This window comes from Pseudorasbora parva, chromosome 24 (genome assembly GCF_024679245.1).
Source record: "Pseudorasbora parva isolate DD20220531a chromosome 24, ASM2467924v1, whole genome shotgun sequence".
NCBI lineage: Eukaryota > Metazoa > Chordata > Actinopteri > Cypriniformes > Gobionidae > Pseudorasbora > Pseudorasbora parva.
In genome coordinates, this window is record NC_090195.1 from 32,453,794 (window position 1) to 32,474,793 (window position 21,000).

A 21,000-nucleotide genomic window follows, 5' to 3' on the forward strand; every position below is an offset into this window, starting at 1 on the left:
AGTACAGGACAGGTCACTGACAGGACAGAACACTGACAGGACAGGACAGGTCACTGACAGGACAGAACACTGACAGGACAGGACAGGTCACTGACAGGACAGAACACTGACAGGACAGGACAGGACAGGTCACTGACAGGACAGAACACTGACAGGACAGGACAGGCCACTGACAGGACAGAACACTGACAGGACAGGACAGGACACTGACAGGACAGAACACTGACAGGACAGGACAGGACAGGACAGGACAGGAAATCCCTCCTAAACCCTCAATCACTATTCCTTATGTTAGTCCACTAGTACGTGAAGAATTGAAGGAAAACAATTGACGAATTCGGACAGCTGTTGAGTGTTCATCTACTGTACACTCATTATTGCGATGCAATGTGGGATAGAATGAGTGCACTCGATAACGTCCACTATGGTTTGGGGCACCAGTACAAATGGCTGTCTCCTCAAATAATGCCCTATTTTAGGGTATGGGGGGGGGGGGGGGGGGGATTTCGGATTCAGCCAGGGAGAATAAAGTGGAGGACTGGTTGGCAGTGCGTTTTGGGAACAGGACCAATCTTTTTTTTTTCTCTCGTCTCCGTCTCTACTCATCCTTCCGTCTCCTTTTCTCTCACCTCACCTATTTTGACCCCCAGGTGCCGCATATGTGACGTATGTAATAAACCAGACCAAAGAGCCAGGACCCTGCCACCAACATAATTCATGTCAAATTGTGTGGTTGGCTGAAGAGAGGTTTGAGCTGATTTTCAACTAGTAGATGATAAAGCAACCTAGAAAAGCATTGTTTCTCCCATCATTAGGCGCAGGACATGACAGGAACACTGTGATTATTGACAACAAACCGCCACAGGATGGACAGCACAGGGAGAATAAATGGGGTGGAAACAAGGAGGGTAATGAGGGAGAGCGTGTGGAGCAACTGAACCAATAAATACGGTCAAAAAGGTCCACTTTCTACTGTCATCAATGTATGAAGCACAGCTCACACAGAAGTCCCTTTCAAACCAAGAAGCTTTCAGTTGGTAAAGGTGGCGAATTTGCATGTCCACACGAGTGAAATCTGCAATGGTACATTTTCCTCCCGCGTCAAAACTCTCAGTCTTACAGATTTCTATTGAAATGACGAGTTTGCGCTCAGATTTCACAACGGTAAATGTGACCACAGCTTAGCAACTTCATAAGAACACACTAAAAACCAGCCTGAACACCTTAGTCCTCATGTACCAATGCCCTGGCAGCCTCTAACAGTAACACCAACTCAACTCATGTTTTCATATCGGAATATAATTGTGCCATTTTTGGATTTTCCCACCTCTGAAAAACTCCTGTGATAAATGAAAGTGTGTGACAGTAATCAGGGATCTGAATAATTCAAATCTCTTAGCCGTCTCAAACTGCACAGTGTTCACAAATAGCATGTCTTTGATCTCGTAAGGCTGTATTAGTGTGGCAGTCGCTAGCAGTTTTTGATTCGCTGAACATAACTTATCCCAGGACGTGTATCACTAAACAGAGCACCATCTAATAATTTAATCTCATTTCAAACTGCAGAGTCATTACGGGACAGTTTATTGGGCTATCAGGCTGGAATTACCTTCATAAATGCTTGCATTATAAAATATGGCTTAGTTGACATTTCATAGACTGGTCATTGCATGCCTAACTGAGCTGTTGAAAGCTATAAATTGTATAAAATTGCTGATTGTACATGCACACTACTTTTGTCTCTCCCAAGGTAACTTTCCTACCTAAATCCATATGTCCTGCTATGTTTCAAGCCAAAGAGTTATCTAATCTAAGATATTAAAAGACAATTTAAGTCATTTAAACGAGTCATTTGGGCAGCTTGGTTAAAAAAACAAAAACAAAAACATCTGCAAATCTTTTTTCTTTTGTACGATAGAAAGACTGGATTTGTCCTGATTCAACGCAATTATCACTGGCATTTTTTTCAGTTGTTAGTATACTATGGCTTTAATCTATTTAACCCATAATATTCATTTAAAGTGTTAATTTTTACCCTTTTTTATTTACGATAGATCTACTTTCTAATAAAGATTCTAGACGCAAACTTTAGTGTCCAGTCATTCTGATACACCAAACAAAATCCCTCTTCTTTCCTGGAACCTTTTAATGTAAAAGTCCACAGGAAGTAAAACATGGAAACTACGAAGAGCCAGAAGTGAACTTGTGTTCGGCATTACAAACTCATCACTGAAGGTAAAACATTCAATACTGAACTTTGTTCCACAAACAGCTCCTGACCTTACAGACAAATCAATCCGTTTTGATCAATATATTAGCATGATTCATCACTTTAGTCAATGGCATTGGGGCAACAAACAATAATAAATAAAGGTCAGAAATGCTGAGTAGAGCGCTTGTGTTGTGAATGATGTGAAAGTGCTGGAGTCGGTCAGGCATAGTTATGAATTACATCCCGCCAGAATTAGCAATGTGACTGACTGTTGTGTCTGGCCAAGCAGGCCTCCGGAGGAGTTAGTGTCCCACAGGGGCGGCAAGTTTACATCAACGAGTCTAATTCGAGCTCCCGCTGGTGCTCTCCCTGTGATTAATGATGCCTCTCGTCACTGGGCTATCCTCTAGAGAAAGAGATGCTTACTGCCAAGGCTGTAAAGGACCTGGACAGTTATTAAACCTCTTTCCAGCCCAGTGAACAAAAAAACAGACAGAATAATACCATAAACTTGGGATTTGAAGGGGGACCTGATCGATAACTAGGAATCAAGGTATCAGTCTTGACGGTGGACTCTCAAGTGTTCTCAATGCAGATCCTTACAAAAATGAGTATACGTCAAGATAATTTTATTAAGTACACTTAAGTAAAGTTATTGTAAATATACTTTATGTATTACTCTTTATACACCTAGAAAATGATAGACTGGCATCCCCTCTTCCATTCATTTGTAAACACTTGAACAAGTCATGGTCAAGCAAGTCTCTACTCTGGTAATGTTACCAAAAGAAAGAAAAATCACTACCTGATCTCAAAAAGTCTACAGCACTGTTCTCACACCAGAGCACACACAAACCAAAAGGTGTGCAAATTGACTTCGACACACTAGAGTTTGTAATCAAAAACATTCACTCTTAGCAATAACCTTAGGAAAGAAAGTTACAACAGTCAATGAGACAACTTCTCTTTCTCATTTTCAGTGCCTTTCTTGAGTCGAATGTCCAGATTATATTTATGGGCAGCGAGAGACCACCGTAAAAAAACGCTGGTTAGAACCTGACATTTGGGAAAGGAATACCAAAGGGTTATGGTCAGGGCAATTATAGGATTAGAGCTACTCCCAGGTACACATCGAAATGCTGAAGAGCAAGCAAAAGTGATAGAGCTTCCTTTTCAATTACACTATAGTTCTGCTGAGAGAACTTCCTAGAAAAGTAGGAGACAGGATGCTCAATATGTTCCTCACCCTCTTGTAGCAGAACTGCACCAGCTCCTTTCGCACTTGCACTTGCTTCATCAAAATCATCAATTCTATAACTGATGGATTTCTTCATCCTAGTCGATCGCCTCCCCAGATTCTTACTTTTCTTGGCATCTTTTTTCTTCTCTGTCATGGCATCTTCTGAAGATGCCTCCTGTACAGGAGGTTGCACAGAACAATTTTCCTGAACAAAAACCAGTCTAGTTTCAAAAGTGGACACTCAACTGAAGCTGAGAATGGCAAAAGCGGCTTCCAAATCCTCAGTACTCTAGATCTGTCTGCTGCTTTTGACACCATTAACCACCAGCTTCTCCTGTCAACTCGCAAGACTAAAGAACCGCACTCCAATGGTTCAAATTCGTGCCTCTCAGATAGCTCTTTCAGGGTGTTGAGGAGGGATGAGGTGTCTGAGTCACAACATGGGGTGCCAAAGGGCTCAGTGCTTGGACCACTTCTCCATCAACATGTCATCACTAGGATCTGTCATTCAGAAACATGTTTTTTTTTCTATCATTGCTATGCTGATGACACACAACTCTACCTCTCATTCCAGCCAGATGATCCTATGGTACACCCTTAAAAATAAAGGTGCCAGGAAGAACCAACAATGGGGTTTCACAGTGATGCCATAGAAGAACAATTTTTGGTTCCCCATTTTTTCTAACCATTTTATAGTCTAAAGAACCTTTTGTCCAATTAAAAAGTTCTTTAGATATTAAAGTTTCTTCATATAACCATACACCCTACCAAAGAACCATTTAAGAACCTTTATTTTTAAAAGTGTAGCTGCTCGCATCTCTTGCTGGATGAAGGACCACCACCTTCAACTAAACCTTGCAAAGACAGAACTGCATGTTGTCTGCTCCATCACAATTTCTCCATTCAGCTACACTGCAGTCCATCAGGATAGTTTTCACAGCGCTTCCCTTTTTCCACATTTCGTTATGTTATAAAAATCTCCCAACAATACCCCATGACAACGTGAAAGAAATTTGTTTGAAATTTTCAGAGGCGGCCGAAGATGCCGCAGCACCCAGAGGAGGTAAGCAACACACCACCGCCTCGTTGTCGTAAGAGGAGGAAGAAGGCTTACTCTGTCCTACATGGGCCTGAGACCATCCCAGTGTCCACGCCACCCAGGAGTCTTGCCCTGTCGGCTCCAGCCCCTGACAAGCATCTGGTGATGTCTCCATCTCCTGTCCCGAGTCCTGTTTCATGTTGTCATGTTTTGTGTGAGCAACCGATCAGTGAGAGTATCACGAAGATGTGAAGTCAGATACTTTTTGCTTCCCGTAGTGACGCTCACGCTGAGTTTACATACTTTAACCGATAAAGTGAAATAAATGCAATATATTTGTCAATACACAGATGATTCAGACATTTTCATTCAATACTTTATGTAGGATACTGCTTAATACTGCGTCTGTTTGTATAAGAATAAAGTTCAACAGCTAAATCTACAGTATAAATGAAGTGGTCTACGTTTTTTACCAGTTTTATTTTGATAAACATGACAATATAACATCGCCGCTACATGAACAGAGGTTTTACTGTTATAAAAAATGATTTGTGGAACTGAAGATTTTAGAATAAACACGAAACACACATGATCACTGTCATGCATTGCTACATCAAGTCTTCACAAGGCAGTTAGCTGTATGTTCATGTCACATTTGGTGAGAGCACATGGCTTGGCATGTGATTCTTTGTGCCATGTGCTCTCATGTCTATTGTCTAACCACGCCCACCTTGTTTTCCTGATTATTGGTTAATTTGCCCCACCTGTCTTTCCTCGTTCCCCTCTTTTGTTTTCTCCCTATTCATTCTCCTTGTGTTTCAGTTCTGTGCTGGACCGTTGTTGAATGTCCCTTGTGTTTCCCTGCTCTCTGTGTCAAGTCAAGTCTTGTTTTATCCCCCTCAGGGTAGTTTTGTTTATCTTGTTTTATTTTATTATTATTAAAAAAACTATTTTTTTGAATTTCTGGGTCCTCACCTTATCCCTTACCTCAACCCTGACAACAAAAGAATGATTTAACAATTTACACAGGAATTAAATCAAGTAAAATTATTTTTATGAACAATAACATTCGACATATATATATATATATATATATATATATATATATATATATATATATATATATATATATATATATATATATATATATATAGACAAAGCAATCCATGCAGACATTCACCAATAAAATAAAATTTTATGAATGATTTACTTTGAAATTCAACAATTTAATGAGAGAATAACTTTATATACTAATAATTAACAGACATTAAACAATTTAGAATTTATGTAAGAATGATGAACAATTTTCACACATTTATTCCGTTTTTTCATGAATGAGGTTGAGGTAAACACAGAAGACGTTTATGATTGGTTGTGCGCTGTGAAACATGGATGGTCATATTCTACTGCTGCATCGCTTCTCGTTTTACCTTTGACTGGAGCATGGCTTCATCGTTTGTTTAAAAGCTGTTATCACCAATTCCACATGAAAAGTGTGAAATGTTGCTTAACATTTAAAAAGATGTTAAATCAGTGTGAAAGTTTTTTTTTTTTTTTCCTGGCTTATTTAAATCAAGTGTAGATAAGCAAAATGAGGTACTAGGGAGGCTTATTAAATTCAGCATAATTCATCGACATTTGATAAGAGATGAGAGACTGGGGGCAGCGCAGTGCCCATTTATTTCCTACTAAGAAATAAGATCAACTCAGCATGTGCTTCTTATGACGATGAAGCTGATGATGTTAGGTTGAAGCAGTATTCACATGGTCTACCCCACCCTCACTCTGCTATCAACAGCAAACAAGGGGGTTTGTCTAGGGGAGCATCGCCTCTTTCTCTGTCACCCCAGCCGAAACACGATCACCAGGAGGCGTGTGGAGCATCGCGCGGATGATGCGCGCACCTTGGAGACGTCCAGCGCGTCCATGAGAAGAGGATGGAGACATGGCAAGCACAATTCTCTATATCTTGACGCCAGTAAATTAAAACGCTTATGTTTAATTTCCAAGAGCTTTAAAGACATCCGGATCCTTTCTTTAAAAGAAGCGTGGTGAGTAAAAACCGCTTGATTTGATGCATTTGATGCGCAATATGGAGACGATATTTGCAGAAGCGAGGAAATAGCCTAAATATGACGCGTTTTGACTGCTGCTGCATGTGCGCTTTTGCGCAACACTGTTTGCACGCGTAGTGAAATGCCGAAATTATGTTGTGCGAGTAAATATTTCAAGCTGCGTGCAAAAATCGCAGTTATTAGATTTGCACGAAATTGCATGCAAATAAATGTAAAATAATAATACAAACATGCATGAGAGATCGTTGGCGGATGATTAAAATAGCTAGTAAAACATTTTCTATGTTTCTACTCCAACACCCCCCCCCCCCCTCTTTTTAATTTACTGTCGTTTTTAATAATAACACATGCAATAAATGCATATCTATTTTTTGTCAGGAGATTTATTACAGGTTCAAAGGCTGTGCTCCCTCCAGACCACCAATAAATCACCCTTTCTTTTCTCAACATGATCTTTCCTGTCTGCAGTCTGCCACGGAAACAATATGTATTATGATTCCGAATAGCTGTATCATATAATATGTCATTTTTACGAGTTGTGAGGTTAGAGCATGATAGGTGGGCTCTCATCAGGAGGATATTGTTGATATTGTTGCCCCCTGGTGGGGCATTTGCTGGTTGGCAATGTTATTTGCTCGCAATGTAAAATCAGACTTGTTTTTTTGTTTTGCACTCCGAAGAAATGTATAAAAAAAATAGACCCGTAAGCATCATCAATTTTATTTTACATGCAAAAGCATATTTATCATGATCCAAAAATTGTATTATTAATGCTAATTATATTCGAGGTTGATAATGCAACTATGTAGCATCCTTCCCCGTTACATAACTTCACCCCATCACACTGAATTAAATTCTGCTTATCTGAGCAGGCTCTACAGCACTTAAATATAGACATTGCTTTACACATGGGGAAGTAGGGGAGAGAGAGAGAGAGAGAGAGAGAGAGAGAGAGAGAGAGAGAGAGAGAGAGAGAGAGAGAGAGAGAGAGAGAGACCATTGAAGCAGCGAGTTATGAATTATGTAAAATTCTCTTCTGCATTTCTGTGAAACCACAGTGCAAGCTTGAGTTGGCAAGACAAATCTTATATTTTTAGCTGTTAAAGATAGACCCACTATCTTTATCAGATATTACAAATCTGTCTTTATTTACTCATCGTCATTCCAAACCCCATGCTGTTACACAAAACCAGGATTTTTAAATTATCTTTATGCAGACCCCCCCCCCCCCCCCATACAATAACCGTTCATTGTGAACCTTTTTTGTGTCATATATTTGAGTAATTATTATAAATTAGGTATCATTTGAAAGCTTACGAACTCCAAATTCATCCTGTGAAAACCGTTTTGAAATCGGACGTTGCTACCATGGAAATGATACTCTAAATTCTTCTAGCGGGCTCCTCCCCAAGTGGGCGGTGTCATGTTTCATAGTACAACATTTATTTGAACTACTTTATAACCAAAATCTTTTCTAATCTTGACAAAACACATATCGTCGAACGGTCTCGATATGTCTCAATGTGTGCTGTGTTTTGTGAAAGAAGTGATGTTTGGACAGAAAATTTGTAATTCGTTACAGGAAAATGTCTTTTTCATACATTCATCTTTTGAATCGCGTTAATTTCAGCAACAATCTGCCAAATATCTTCTTCCAACAAGATTTAGGTCTATATTTCAAAGCATTCTAGCCTGATGGTCATAGTCAATTCTAGTCAGAATATGAGTCTGAAACTGCTCCACTGGGCTGTGATTATGGGACGTGTTTCAATCGAACCAGGAAAGACCTCAATTGGACAGACCTACAACCAATCAGAGCAACAAACCGACAAACGTCAACAGAGCTCTACTCCGCTGTGTTGCCAAGTCTGCGTTTTTTTCCTAGGGTTGTTTTCCATGTCCAAGGGTTAAAGCGACTATTATGCGATATTTAGACCCAGGAATGCGAATTTTAGTGGGCAACCTTGCCAAAATAACACACATTTTACCCCCCAAACGCCATTTTTCTCTGGAGAACCCCCCCTATTTAAGGATACACTACTTACCAAGATGATCATCATTTCAGAGAGAAATAGTGACGGTGAATGCAGATACAAACAAGCTCTCCGTTTAGGATTTGAACTAATTCAACCAAGTGCCTTTGATGGATGATTACATTACTGTTTATCATCTGTCCATCTAAAGCCCGCCCTGATGATTTGATTGGTCCGAACAGTTTCTGTTTGGGCATAATCACTCCTCTATGGATCGAGTCCAGACCGAACCGCCTGAGCTCAAATGTTGTGGGCAGGGCTGAGTTCGGCTGGCATCCAGGCTAAAAGCATTCTTAAATTACAGCCTTTTAAGTTCAGATAGTGCATGTTCATGTATATTCTCAAAAAGAAGGGTGAAAGTCAAAGTGTTAAAGTACGATACAGTTATAAGGAATAGACTAAAATGTATGTCATTATTCACCAATAATGTTCCCTTTTATTGAGTTGTCAACCTGTGAGTGTATTATTAAGTCAATTTTCAACAGATGGTGAGAATCAAACCAGTTATTTTCAGTGAACCTCTTGATTCTGAGCACACAAATTCAACTGAACAAAATTCTGATCTGGTTCTCAAATTCAACTAATTCAATGATTTGGTCATAGCGGTTCATAAAAAATAAAAAAATATTTTTTTTTGTGCTAATTTTCATATTAAGTTATGATTTTTCTTCCCCCTGAATGTTCTATTAACATTCAAAATGTTTTTGTCAACCTTAAGGGAATGTTACTTTTGAGTGTTACATTTTTATATATAAAAAAAAAAGTTCTATGAAAAAAGTTAAGCACATCATGACTTGAATTTCCATCGGTTCTTCTCACAAAACTATTGAATGGCTTTGGAAAACTAGGAATATAGTGCAAATGTAGTGTGGACTACTTTTAATGTGCTTTTATGTTAGGAAAAAAAAATATTATAAATTAGGAAAAAAACAGCATTAATGAAATTTCACCCTATTTTGCATATGCATGCTATAGAGCTGATTGTAAATGATTCATCTGTGTATACTTAATTGTTTTAAATACTTTTACCTCGTAATGTTTAATCAAAATGTTTTGACCTCTCTGGTGATTTATGCGAGACTTTTAAAACAATTAAAAACGCTGTATTCTGCTGCCTGGCCGGTAGATGGCGATGTATAGAAACTATACAGGCCTACTGAACTCAAAAATCTCAACTCAAAATTAATTAAATAATCCTATTTTACTTGAATATTTGAACAATCCTTGGGTAGTGTGTCCACCAAAGTGTTTTTAGCCAGCTGCAAACGTTAGGCGCTCTGCTGAAAACACCTAGCTGTTGCCACTTGAGAACATTTTGGGAGCGCAGCGCTTTTCCGGTTAAGATGCTTTGCTTGATATGATACTGACTATTTGAGAAAGTGTCTCATTTCACAGATAGTTGGTTTATGTACTGATTAAATATAAAAATGCTGATACAATGTAAAGTATTTACTCTGGCTCTCGTTTTAAACATTATGTTCTGCTTGTTTTTATCTGTTGGTGTTGTACACGCAGACTGTGGCAAATACAAGTTTTTTTTACATAACACATCACTTAAAGCAACACTATATTACTTTTCTGTCTGCTAGAGGGCACCTATTCAAACAAGGTCTTCACCTCACAGCCGGTGGAAAAGAATCAGGATAGGCCTCGGGTAGAAATCAAGGTTATGGGTGAGATTATTAATGCAGGACCGAGTGTTGAGGAGCTGAGCAAGTCCGCTGGAGCGATTGTTACGCAAACACACGGCTCGCGAGCAGCGGGACTTTTATTATGACGGGACACAGTCGCCGGCACTATTTCCGCTTTTCCGGTCATGAGTATGAGGTAACGCAGCTCTGTTGATCATATTAAGCCCCGTTTCCACCACAGGAACTTTACCCAGGAACCAGGAACTTTGGGTGGTACTTGGTGTGTTTAGACCGCAGGAACCAGGGTCTAAATGAAGTTCCGGGTAAATATTTCCCCCTCCAAACGGCCCTGCTCGCGAGGTAGTACTTTTTTTAAAGTTCAGGAACTTTCGAGGGCGGGACTTGGGCGCTGAACATGCTGATTGGTTGAGCTCACGCAGCCTTTTATTTCAACCAGCATTTTTAAAAGTCTTTTGCGAGGTTCGGTTTACGTTCAGTAAATATCAGTCTTGCTCTCTGTCTGATGGCGCGCGTTCGTCTCAGCCAACTCACGTGCAATGTCCGTAATAGCTGATAATAATATACATTGTCATTTTAAATCTAGCTTTACAAGCTTTCTGAATATGCTGCATTCTGCTGAATCTCCATATTAGTGCTCTTTTCTGTCATTGTTAATTTCATCTTTAGTAAACCTATACATAACCAGCAAAAGCGGCACAGCTTGAATCTCTTCCATACTCGTTACTATTTTTTTTTCACCATGTAAACGACCTGACGGATTACTTTTAAGTGTGTGTCCTTACATGACGTGACAGCGCGCGCCGCGCTCATGTTGACAAGAGAGGAAAGTTAATTTTTCTGATGGGTAAACTTTTTATTTCGTTTTTTCCGTATTTTTATTTTGGTGGAAACGGGGCTTTAGATACATTTAAGTGCGTTTAAAATGATGTGATGACGTTACTCTGTGCGTTTGCTCAGCGGCTGCTGTTCACACTGGAGTGAGAGTAAAACGCTTCTGCCAAATAAAACGGTAACCCGAGGCTAACGCAGATATGATGCAATTGACAGGCGACTCCCTCAGACATCCCGACTCCTTGGTTACATAACAATTTTCTCAGATTTTACAAATAGTTGGAAACATTTGTGATATTGTAAGAACTCAACTGAACAAAATATATAACACTGGCCTGGTGGTTTTTTGATATTTCACTACAAAAATACTACATAGTGCACCTTTAAAAAATTGTTGGAGTGCACAAATTTGCATTTTTGTAGTTATCACAGAGATGATAATGGTATCCTTTTCAAAAACTTTGCACTTTGAAACATTTGTGTTTTCAGGACCCCAAAATGCCATTGTTCTGTAAATAATGAACTTCCAGTAGGTTTTAGTTAAAACAATGACGTGTAAACCGCCCCTCAGTTAGCTTTGGATGTATGTCACTAACTCCATTTCCTCACAACTTTGAAGATTATTTAAAAAAAATCAACTTCTTGTGTTCTATAGGAAAATTACATCATCTGGGTTTGGAATGACATGAATGAGTAAATAATCACAGAATTTTTAATTTTAAAGGACGACTTGAACTCAATAGGTGTTTCTCACTTCTTATTTATACATCTTTGTTTCCTTATTTCCCTTACAGTTGTATTACGATGCAATGAAAGAAAACTATGACAAAGGAATCGAAGGAAAAACGTATTTGTTTATTGTATTATTGTTTATCATTCAAGCATTACTTCAATACGCCATCATCTACCCTCAAAGGTGTCTGCTCTGAGGTTTGTTCATAATAAACATTAATGAAGCAAGAAGCCCTGTTGAAATATGTGAAATGTATGGCTTATTTAAACTGCAAAGATAGAACATGAATTGAAAAGTTTTGTGGCAGATGTGAAAGGGGGACACGGAGGCTTTTGAACACATACAGTAAAGCCTGGTTCACACCTGGTTCTGGTGCCTGATTTTTGCCCCGATTTTGAGTCGCCGACAGGTTGTGTGAAATCGCCGACAAATGCCCAAGATCATAGGCTCATGCACGTGAGTGACAATCACGCATTGTGAATAATCAAAGACGCCATCAGAGAGAATCGCAGATGAGTCGCCGAGGCTTGTGAGATATTTGGCATGCTAAATATCTGGACCTGTCGGCGATTCAAACTCCTGTTATGTGAACCATAGGTGTGAACAGCGTTCTGACTGAAAATCACATCAGCGATGACCGACAGCCAATGAAAGAGTGAGATACAGGGCAGCAGGAGGTTCAGGGAGGAGTTATAGAGCAGAATATCAGTATTTTAATAGATATATTTACAATTCTATCAAATAGAAACAAAGCCCAAACATTTGCACATCCAGCAGCAGCACATTACAAAATTGTTTATTTACCTCAAACTGTCTTTGCAAAACACAATCCTGGCTCCCTCTGTCTCTCCAACAATTTCTTCCGCCATAATCTTTTTTCTTTTTCTCCACAAAAAAGCACACATACAATTTGAAGCAAACTTTGTGCAGTTTATAATTTTTAATAACAATTCCAAGTCTCACGCGAGAACTCCGTTCTGACGCACGTGTGATCTCGCGTTGTTTACGTGTCACATCGCACGTGTGTTTGGGAAACATAGTTTGCGCACCGGAGATAGGAAGAGTTGTCGGCGATTCTTCCTCTTGTTCAGTCATGCAGTGTGAACCCCTCTGTTGTCAAACCATTGTGCAGTGTGAACACAGCAGTGACTGAATGATACCCCAGATAGTCATGCAGTGTGAAAAGAGCTGTGACCCGACGAGTTTGAAAATCGTGCAGTCTGAACTAGGCTTTAGATACCCCTGTGTATCCTCATTCATAACTCCTCTGGAAGCTTCCCCATTCCTCGTGATGCCATTAGAGAACTGAGATGTCCTTCAAGATGTCTCTCGGATGTGTGTCATTGCTTCCGTTGCATGAGTGTCCACTACTGGGGGAAACTTTGTGTGGCAGGAGCAGTGTAAATTTATGTCAACTAATAAGAAGATCCGACTACGCCACCCCAAGGAATAACCCCAGGGAAAATACTTAAAACCACTTAATAATGAAGTAAAGCACACAAGTTCGATTCCCTCATAAAAAAGCAAGCAAGAGACGTGAGTAAAGTACAAAAATACCACAATTGTTTATTACAAAAAGAGTTTAAAATTTAAGCACAAAACATGCAGGTCCCCACTTCAAAGAAAGGAAAACAAAATACAAAAAAAAATAAAGAAACAGCTTAAATAATAATCATATACATATAAACAAAACAAATACCAGCAGGGCTGAGGCTCCCAATGGCGGGAATCAATGGAGATGGTGGTTCTACAAGAGCACACTTCCACGCACACACACCCGTGCACTCTAGTCACACTAGCAAATACTCAAAGGTGTACACCGCACACGATGAAGAACCACCACCACAAGGAAGAACCATCCACCCATGGGACCTCAGCCCCTGCAGTAAAAAAAATGAAAACACATTAAAAATAAACTTTAGACAAAAATATGAATCAAAACTAATGCAGCCGCTCCTCACATAAAATGGTAGAAAAGCAGGGAGAACATGGAAGAGCAACAATGACCTTATTATCAAAGAGTTTAATCACAGGAATGGATTATAGCAATACTCAACAAGATACACACATTGAGCTGCATCAGAAACAATGAAAAATCAAAAACAAAGAAAACCAGAGGACTGGTTGACCTCTTCTAAAAACGAAGAGAGCTACCCAGGCCTCCCAAACAAACCAAAAAGCAGGGTACCAATACAACAAATCAGACAAGCAGTCCCCCTTTAGTTAGCATAGTTTAAGATTCGTCTGCGCAACCGGATACAGTAGCGCATTAACAGCGCGGCGACGACAGCACACTATTACAGCGTAAAACGAGAGGGAGCATCCGTCGAGATCTTACACACACTAAACCACGTTAGAAGAACAGGTTTGTCACAGTCATACCCACTAAAAACACAATGGGGTGCGGGAAATCATACCTGAGAGGTGAACAGACAGACTCGGCAGACACAAAGGACTCAGATTTCAGCTAGCCGCACGACAAAACACCAGCACTCAGTTACACTCCAGACATTGACGAAACAGCACAACAAAGGGGAAAAATGGACGTGACGCATCCCAGGTAACAACCAATCAGCCTTTAAATAGGACAATACTGATTGCTGATTGGTGGGCACTGCTGTCAATCACCTAATCCTGTTACATTCCACCCCAAGTTTCTGCAACGTCGCCCCGACGGTGAATCAAACCATTCCACCTGGGACTCAGTTCCAAGGTCAAAACAAGGTACCAACTACACTAGTCACAATGCTGGACACTGAACCTGCTCCCACGGCTCAAGGGAGGTGGTGCATATTCAAGTGCTGACCTGCCGTACTCCTCCCAGTGCTTCTCACCACTGCAGCATTTGCAGGAAGACTCCTCATGCCACCTGGGAATATGACATGGATTATGACCTCAGCCTAACATGACTCACGAAGACTGGTCACTCATTCAATACACAGGTTCCTCATGCCAACTAGAAATGTGACATGGACTGCAACCTCAGCCTACCATGACTCACGAAGACTGATCACTCATTCAATACACAGGTTCCTCATGCCAACTGGGAATATGACATGGAGTATGACCTCAGCCTAACATGACTCACGAAGACTGAACACTCATTCAATACACAGGTTCCTCATGCCAACTGGGAATATGACATGGATTATGACCTCAGCCTAACATGACTCACAAAGACTGGTCACTCATTCAATACACGGGTTCCTCATGCCAACTAGAAATGTGACATGGACTGCAACCTCAGCCTACCATGACTCACGAAGACTGATCACTCATTCAATACACAGGTTCCTCATGCCAACTGGGAATATGACATGGACTGCAACCTCAGCCTACCATGACTCACGAAGACTGGTCACTCATTCAATACACGGGTTCCTCATGCCAACTGGGAATATGACATGGACTGCAACCTCAGCCTACCATGACTCCTGAAGACTGGTCACTCATTCAACACATTTCTTCCTCATGTCACCTGGGAATATGACATGGATTATGACCTCAGCCTAACATGACTCATGAAGACTGGTCACTCATTCAACACATTTCTTCCTCATGTCACCTGGGAATATGACATGGACTGCGATCACGTACCCCCCTCCCCCAAGGCATGCCCTCTCTTTCCCAACGAAGAGCATCGCTGTGAATGTCAAACAATGTGGCAGTGGGTTGCTGATGCACAAATTGCTCAAGTTCTCGCTAAAGTGCACAATCGTTAAAATGCTCAAACTGGTCTCTTAGCAACATTTCGGCGTTTGGCATGCCATGAGATGACCAAATTTTAACTTTTTCCAGAAGACTAACCAGGACCCAGGAGAACTCCACTAGCATCTCCCCATCCTGTTGTCCTCTAGAAAAACGACTCCCGGAGCGCCACATAAGACTTTGTACAACCGTACAATTCACGCAATACCTGAACAATTTAATACGGATCCTCCCTCTCGTTCCAAAAGATCAAATTAAAAAAAAAAATGTTTTAAAGAAAGGAGCCTGATCAGCTGCAGACAGATGGTGACACCACATACAAGTCTGGGCCTCTCGCACCCAGCCATTGACTTAACTCACAATTCGTCCTCCATATCTGCACTTGCACACGCAAAGAGGGACTGCTGTTGTCTGGCTCCTAACAAAAAACAACACAAAAAAACAAATATACAAAACTCACATCTCTATACTACACAAGAGGGAACCCTGCCGACTACGCCAGATTGTGGCAGGAGCAGTGTAAATTTATGTCAACTAATAAGAAGATCCGACTACGCCACCCCAAGGAATAACCCCAGGGAAAATACTTAAAACCACTTAATAATGAAGTAAAGCACACAAGTTCGATTCCCTCATAAAAAAGCAAGCAAGAGACGTGAGTAAAGTACAAAAATACCACAATTGTTTATTACAAAAAGAGTTTAAAATTTAAGCACAAAACATGCAGGTCCCCACTTCAAAGAAAGGAAAACAAAATACAAAAAAAAATAAAGAAACAGCTTAAATAATAATCATATACATATAAACAAAACAAATACCAGCAGGGCTGAGGCTCCCAATGGCGGGAATCAATGGAGATGGTGGTTCTACAAGAGCACACTTCCACGCACACACACCCGTGCACTCTAGTCACACTAGCAAATACTCAAAGGTGTACACCGCACACGATGAAGAACCACCACCACAAGGAAGAACCATCCACCCATGGGACCTCAGCTCCTGCAGTAAAAAAAATGAAAACACATTAAAAATAAACTTTAGACAAAAATATGAATCAAAACTAATGCAGCCGCTCCTCACATAAAATGGTAGAAAAGCAGGGAGAACATGGAAGAGCAACAATGACCTTATTATCAAAGAGTTTAATCACAGGAATGGATTATAGCAATACTCAACAAGATACACACATTGAGCTGCATCAGAAACAATGAAAAATCAAAAACAAAGAAAACCAGAGGACTGGTTGACCTCTTCTAAAAACGAAGAGAGCTACCCAGGCCTCCCAAACAAACCAAAAAGCAGGGTACCAATACAACAAATCAGACAAGCAGTCCCCCTTTAGTTAGCATAGTTTAAGATTCGTCTGCGCAACCGGATACAGTAGCGCATTAACAGCGCGGCGACGACAGCACACTATTACAGCGTAAAACGAGAGGGAGCATCCGTCGAGATCTTACACACACTAAACCACGTTAGAAGAACAGGTTTGTCACAGTCATACCCACTAAAAACACAATGGGGTGCGGGAAATCATACCTGAGAGGTGAACAGACAGACTCGGCAGACACAAAGGACTCAGATTTCAGCTAGCCGCACGACAAAACACCAGCACTCAGTTACACTCCAGACATTGACGAAACAGCACAACAAAGGGGAAAAATGGACGTGACGCATCCCAGGTAACAACCAATCAGCCTTTAAATAGGACAATACTGATTGCTGATTGGTGGGCACTGCTGTCAATCACCTAATCCTGTTACATTCGCAATGGGCTGAACTGGAACGCGCTAAGCCCTTGATCACTTGGAACCCACTATGGAGTGTTAATGCAGCATTCTATATGTATATAGGTGTATTTGGGTTGTTTTAAATGTTTTTAAAAATATAAAAAATATAGAGTTGTTTGTGGTGGGCTAAATTAAACGTGTTATCTTGTGACGTCACAGTTGCATTGTGGTATATGAAGCTGCCTGAAGTGTACATATGAAGTCGGTCAAAATCATGGGAGCAAGGGTCTGTCCATATAAACTTCCCTTGTCCACTTCAAGAAGTGGAACACACTTCAAAATGGCGGTAGGGATTCCCCCGAGGAGAAGTGCTTAGGGAAGTTTGCAAGTGCATGTCTAATAGTGGAGTGGAACGCAGCACAGGTCACGGGCCGGTGGACGAGAGGCGAGGAAATGAGGAAGCCAATATATTTTCTGTTTTCACACATTTGCATGTGTTTACACCGTCTGTTAATTCTCTGATTTTTGTGTGTTTCCCAGCTCTTCTGTAGCTGAAGAAAATGGATCCGTCCCCCACAAGGCAGCAGTACGGCTCCAAAAAGAGGGTTAAAATTCACCCCAACACCGTCACGGTGAAATACGCCACGCATTTCCCCCAGCCGGGCGAAGAGGGATACGATGACGCTCCGTCCTTTGAGGACTTCAGCTCGTTCATGGACAACAACCCGAGCAAGAGACTGGTGTCAGAAAGCAGTCAAGGCAGGACTTTATTCGGCACTATGGATTCTCGTCCCAAGGCCGAGCAGAGAGAGAAAGGGGTCGGCGGGCAGCTGGCGAGTTTCGGGGAGGCCTCGGTCCTGGCCTCGCGTGTCACATGGGGTGCCCTTTTCGGGGCGGCTATTGCACACGGCTGCGTGGCTCTGATTACACGCCTGGCGGCCGACCGCTCCAAAGTGCCATCATTAGAGCTCATCTTCATCCGCTCGGTGATCCAAGTGTTGTCCATACTGGTGGTCCTCTATTACAAAGAGGCTCCCTTCGGGCCGAAGGGCTATCGACTGCGTTTGTTCTTCTACGGGGTTTGCAATGTCATCTCCATCACGTGCGCGTACACGTCCTTCGCCATCGTTCCACCCAGCAATGGCACCATCATGTGGCGGGCGACCACCACGGTTTTCAGCGCCATTCTGGCCTTCTTGCTCTTAGATGAGCGGCTTGGTTACACGGACGTAGTGGCGGTCGTAGGTAGTCTCTTCGGACTGTGCCTCGTGATGATCCCCAACATCGCCGACGAGGAAAATTCCCCTCTGGGATTCTGGAAAGAAGCGTTTGGCTACACGATGACTGTAATGGCAGGTCTGACTGCTGCCCTGTCTATGATTGTGTACCGAGCCATCAAAGAGCGTGTCAGCATGTGGGCGGCGCTCTTTACGTTTGGCTGGACGGGAACCGTATGGGGGGCGTCAACTATGTTCATCATGCAAGAACCCATCATTCCCTTGGACGGCGAGACGTGGGGCTACCTTACGGGAATCTGCATTTGCTCCACCGTGGCGTTTCTGGGTGTCTACTACGCCCTCAACAAGTTCCACCCCGCTCTGGTCAGCACCGTGCAGCATCTGGAGATCGTGGTAGCCATGTTTCTTCAGCTTATCGTGTTGAGAATGGTCCCGTCCGTGTACGACGTCTTCGGAGCGCTGGTTATCATGGTCAGCGTGTTCGTCCTGACGGGTCTCAAGCTTTACAGGGTGAGCCGAGCCATCCGACAAGATTACCAGGAGATTCTGGACTCGCCGATCAAATGAGCGCGTCGATGTGTGTGTACTTGAGCGCATGAGGGGGCATGTATATGTGTGTGTGTGTGCAGTGTTTCCCAGCCCCCTTCTCTTACAAATGTGCAATCATTGAATGTCTGGATCTTCGGCATTTATTTCGACTCGTGTCATTGGAAGAGTGCCATTGGTGTAATGTCTTTGCTAACTGTTGATGTGTGAAAATAAACAGTGATCCATTGTGCTCCCCTCTGATAGCATTGATTTTCTTTCCGAGTGTCACTGAAGTAAGAGTACACAGTCTAAATCTGTAAACAGTGGGATTGGATACTCTGACAGATAACTCAGACTGCAGCATTGTAATTTTTAACGAAACAAACTTTTTGTTTTTAATATTGAAGTGGTATACTCAGCTGGTTTACCCAGATTTTACTGATCCAACCAAAATGATAATGCATTATATTAATTATATAAGTTTCTTCTGCTTACCAAGGCAACATTTAGTTAGTCAAAATACAATACAAGCAGTACTATTTTGAAATATTATTACAATTCATAATGGTTGTTTTTCATTTACTTATTACTGATTAAAAGTTGAAAGAGAACAGTATAAGAATAATGGAAAAACATTGGGAAAGAACAGCATATATTTGATCAATTTAACGCATACTTGCAGAATAAAAATTAATTTCTATAAAGTCCCTTTGTAGTGAAAATCAAGTTTTTAATGTAGTTTATATGTCTATGTGGTGTTTTTAATATGCTTTAAGACAAACCATGTGCAAATTCATGTTAACACTATTGTTAAGTATCTTATTTTTAAAACCGCAGTGAACCAAAGACAACCCCTGCGTCTCAATCAGCTCCCTAGTTCACTAGTCAGGGCACTGATCAGGACATAAGTCAATGGGCTGACTCCCTGATCAGTGCCCTGACTACTGAACTAGGGAGCTGATTGAGACGCACCCAACCTCAAAAATGCGTTTTGAAATCACTGGTGCTTCTGACGCAAACTACCTTGTAACCAATCAGGTCAACGTGTGGGCGGGATTTAGCATATCATTAACTATTCTCTAAAGCAGTGGACGGAGTCTCAAGAGAAGCAGATTATCTCAGCATATCTTTCTGTTTATATGAAAAATCGTGTACATTTAGCAACATAGCGGGTGAATTATGTATATGATGTATATTACAAATGTGCTAAGTTTTTCAAACTAGTGTTTCTAAGAATATGAACTGTACTGAACGCAGACTGAGAAGGCACATTATTAGCTATTTGTTAACGCAGTCAAGCAAAAGTATAATCATATGAATTACCTTTGCGTGTCCGATGTTGTAAAGATAAAGATTATCATTGTTTACCTCAGTAAGTTGGCCGACTGTATAGAGGGTATGCCCCGGGGATGCTTGACCATGGACATCCTTGTGCCCCCCTCCAGACCAAGCAAGATGAACGTGATAATAGCGTGTCATTTTCTCAGTCATACCCCTGCCACCTGCTGCTTCTGCTACTGACTGCTTTTAGAGGGAAAAGCTGTCTGAAAAAGAGTTGGCAAAAGATCCAGTGCAGCAAATGATCCAATTTCCAACGTGTTTTCACTTTGGTGAGTAATTTAGCCAATCACAGACATGTTTGTTGATGTCTTGAACGCAATGGCCAATCACAAGTGTTGAAGTTAGAATCCACTCACCGCTAGAGTTTTGTCCTGTGCTAATCCTCTCCAACAAAGTGTAGACATTATGCAAATAAGAGATTAATTGCGTAACATTGTTACTGATTAATAACTGAACTTTGTGAGATTGCTTTCATTGAATAAATGTGACAGCTTTTAATGATTATAAAGGAAGCGCTCTTTGCTGTCTAGGATATATATATATATATATATAGCTGAGGTGGCTCGGGCATCTATTTCGGATGCCCCCTGGACGCCTTCCCAGGGAGGTGTTCCGGGCACATCCCACCGGGAGGAGGCCCCGG

At 41.3% G+C, this 21,000-nt stretch overlaps 1 protein-coding gene across 2 annotated transcripts; it reads left to right on the forward strand.

The window, feature by feature from the left end:
* Positions 1-6,121: 6,121 nt before the first annotated feature.
* slc35g2b (solute carrier family 35 member G2b) lies at positions 6,122-19,266 on the forward strand. 2 transcript variants are annotated; one of them, XM_067435308.1, is made up of 2 exons: positions 6,122-6,439; positions 17,791-19,266. In XM_067435308.1, the coding sequence occupies exon 2, from the start codon at positions 17,811-17,813 to the stop codon at positions 19,053-19,055; it is 1,245 nt and encodes a 414-aa protein (XP_067291409.1). In that variant the 5' UTR covers positions 6,122-6,439; positions 17,791-17,810; the 3' UTR covers positions 19,056-19,266. The 2 variants fall into 2 exon arrangements, with proteins under 2 accessions (XP_067291409.1, XP_067291408.1); XM_067435307.1 differs by having other exon boundaries at positions 6,130-6,542.
* The last annotated feature ends 1,734 nt before the right edge of the window (positions 19,267-21,000 follow it).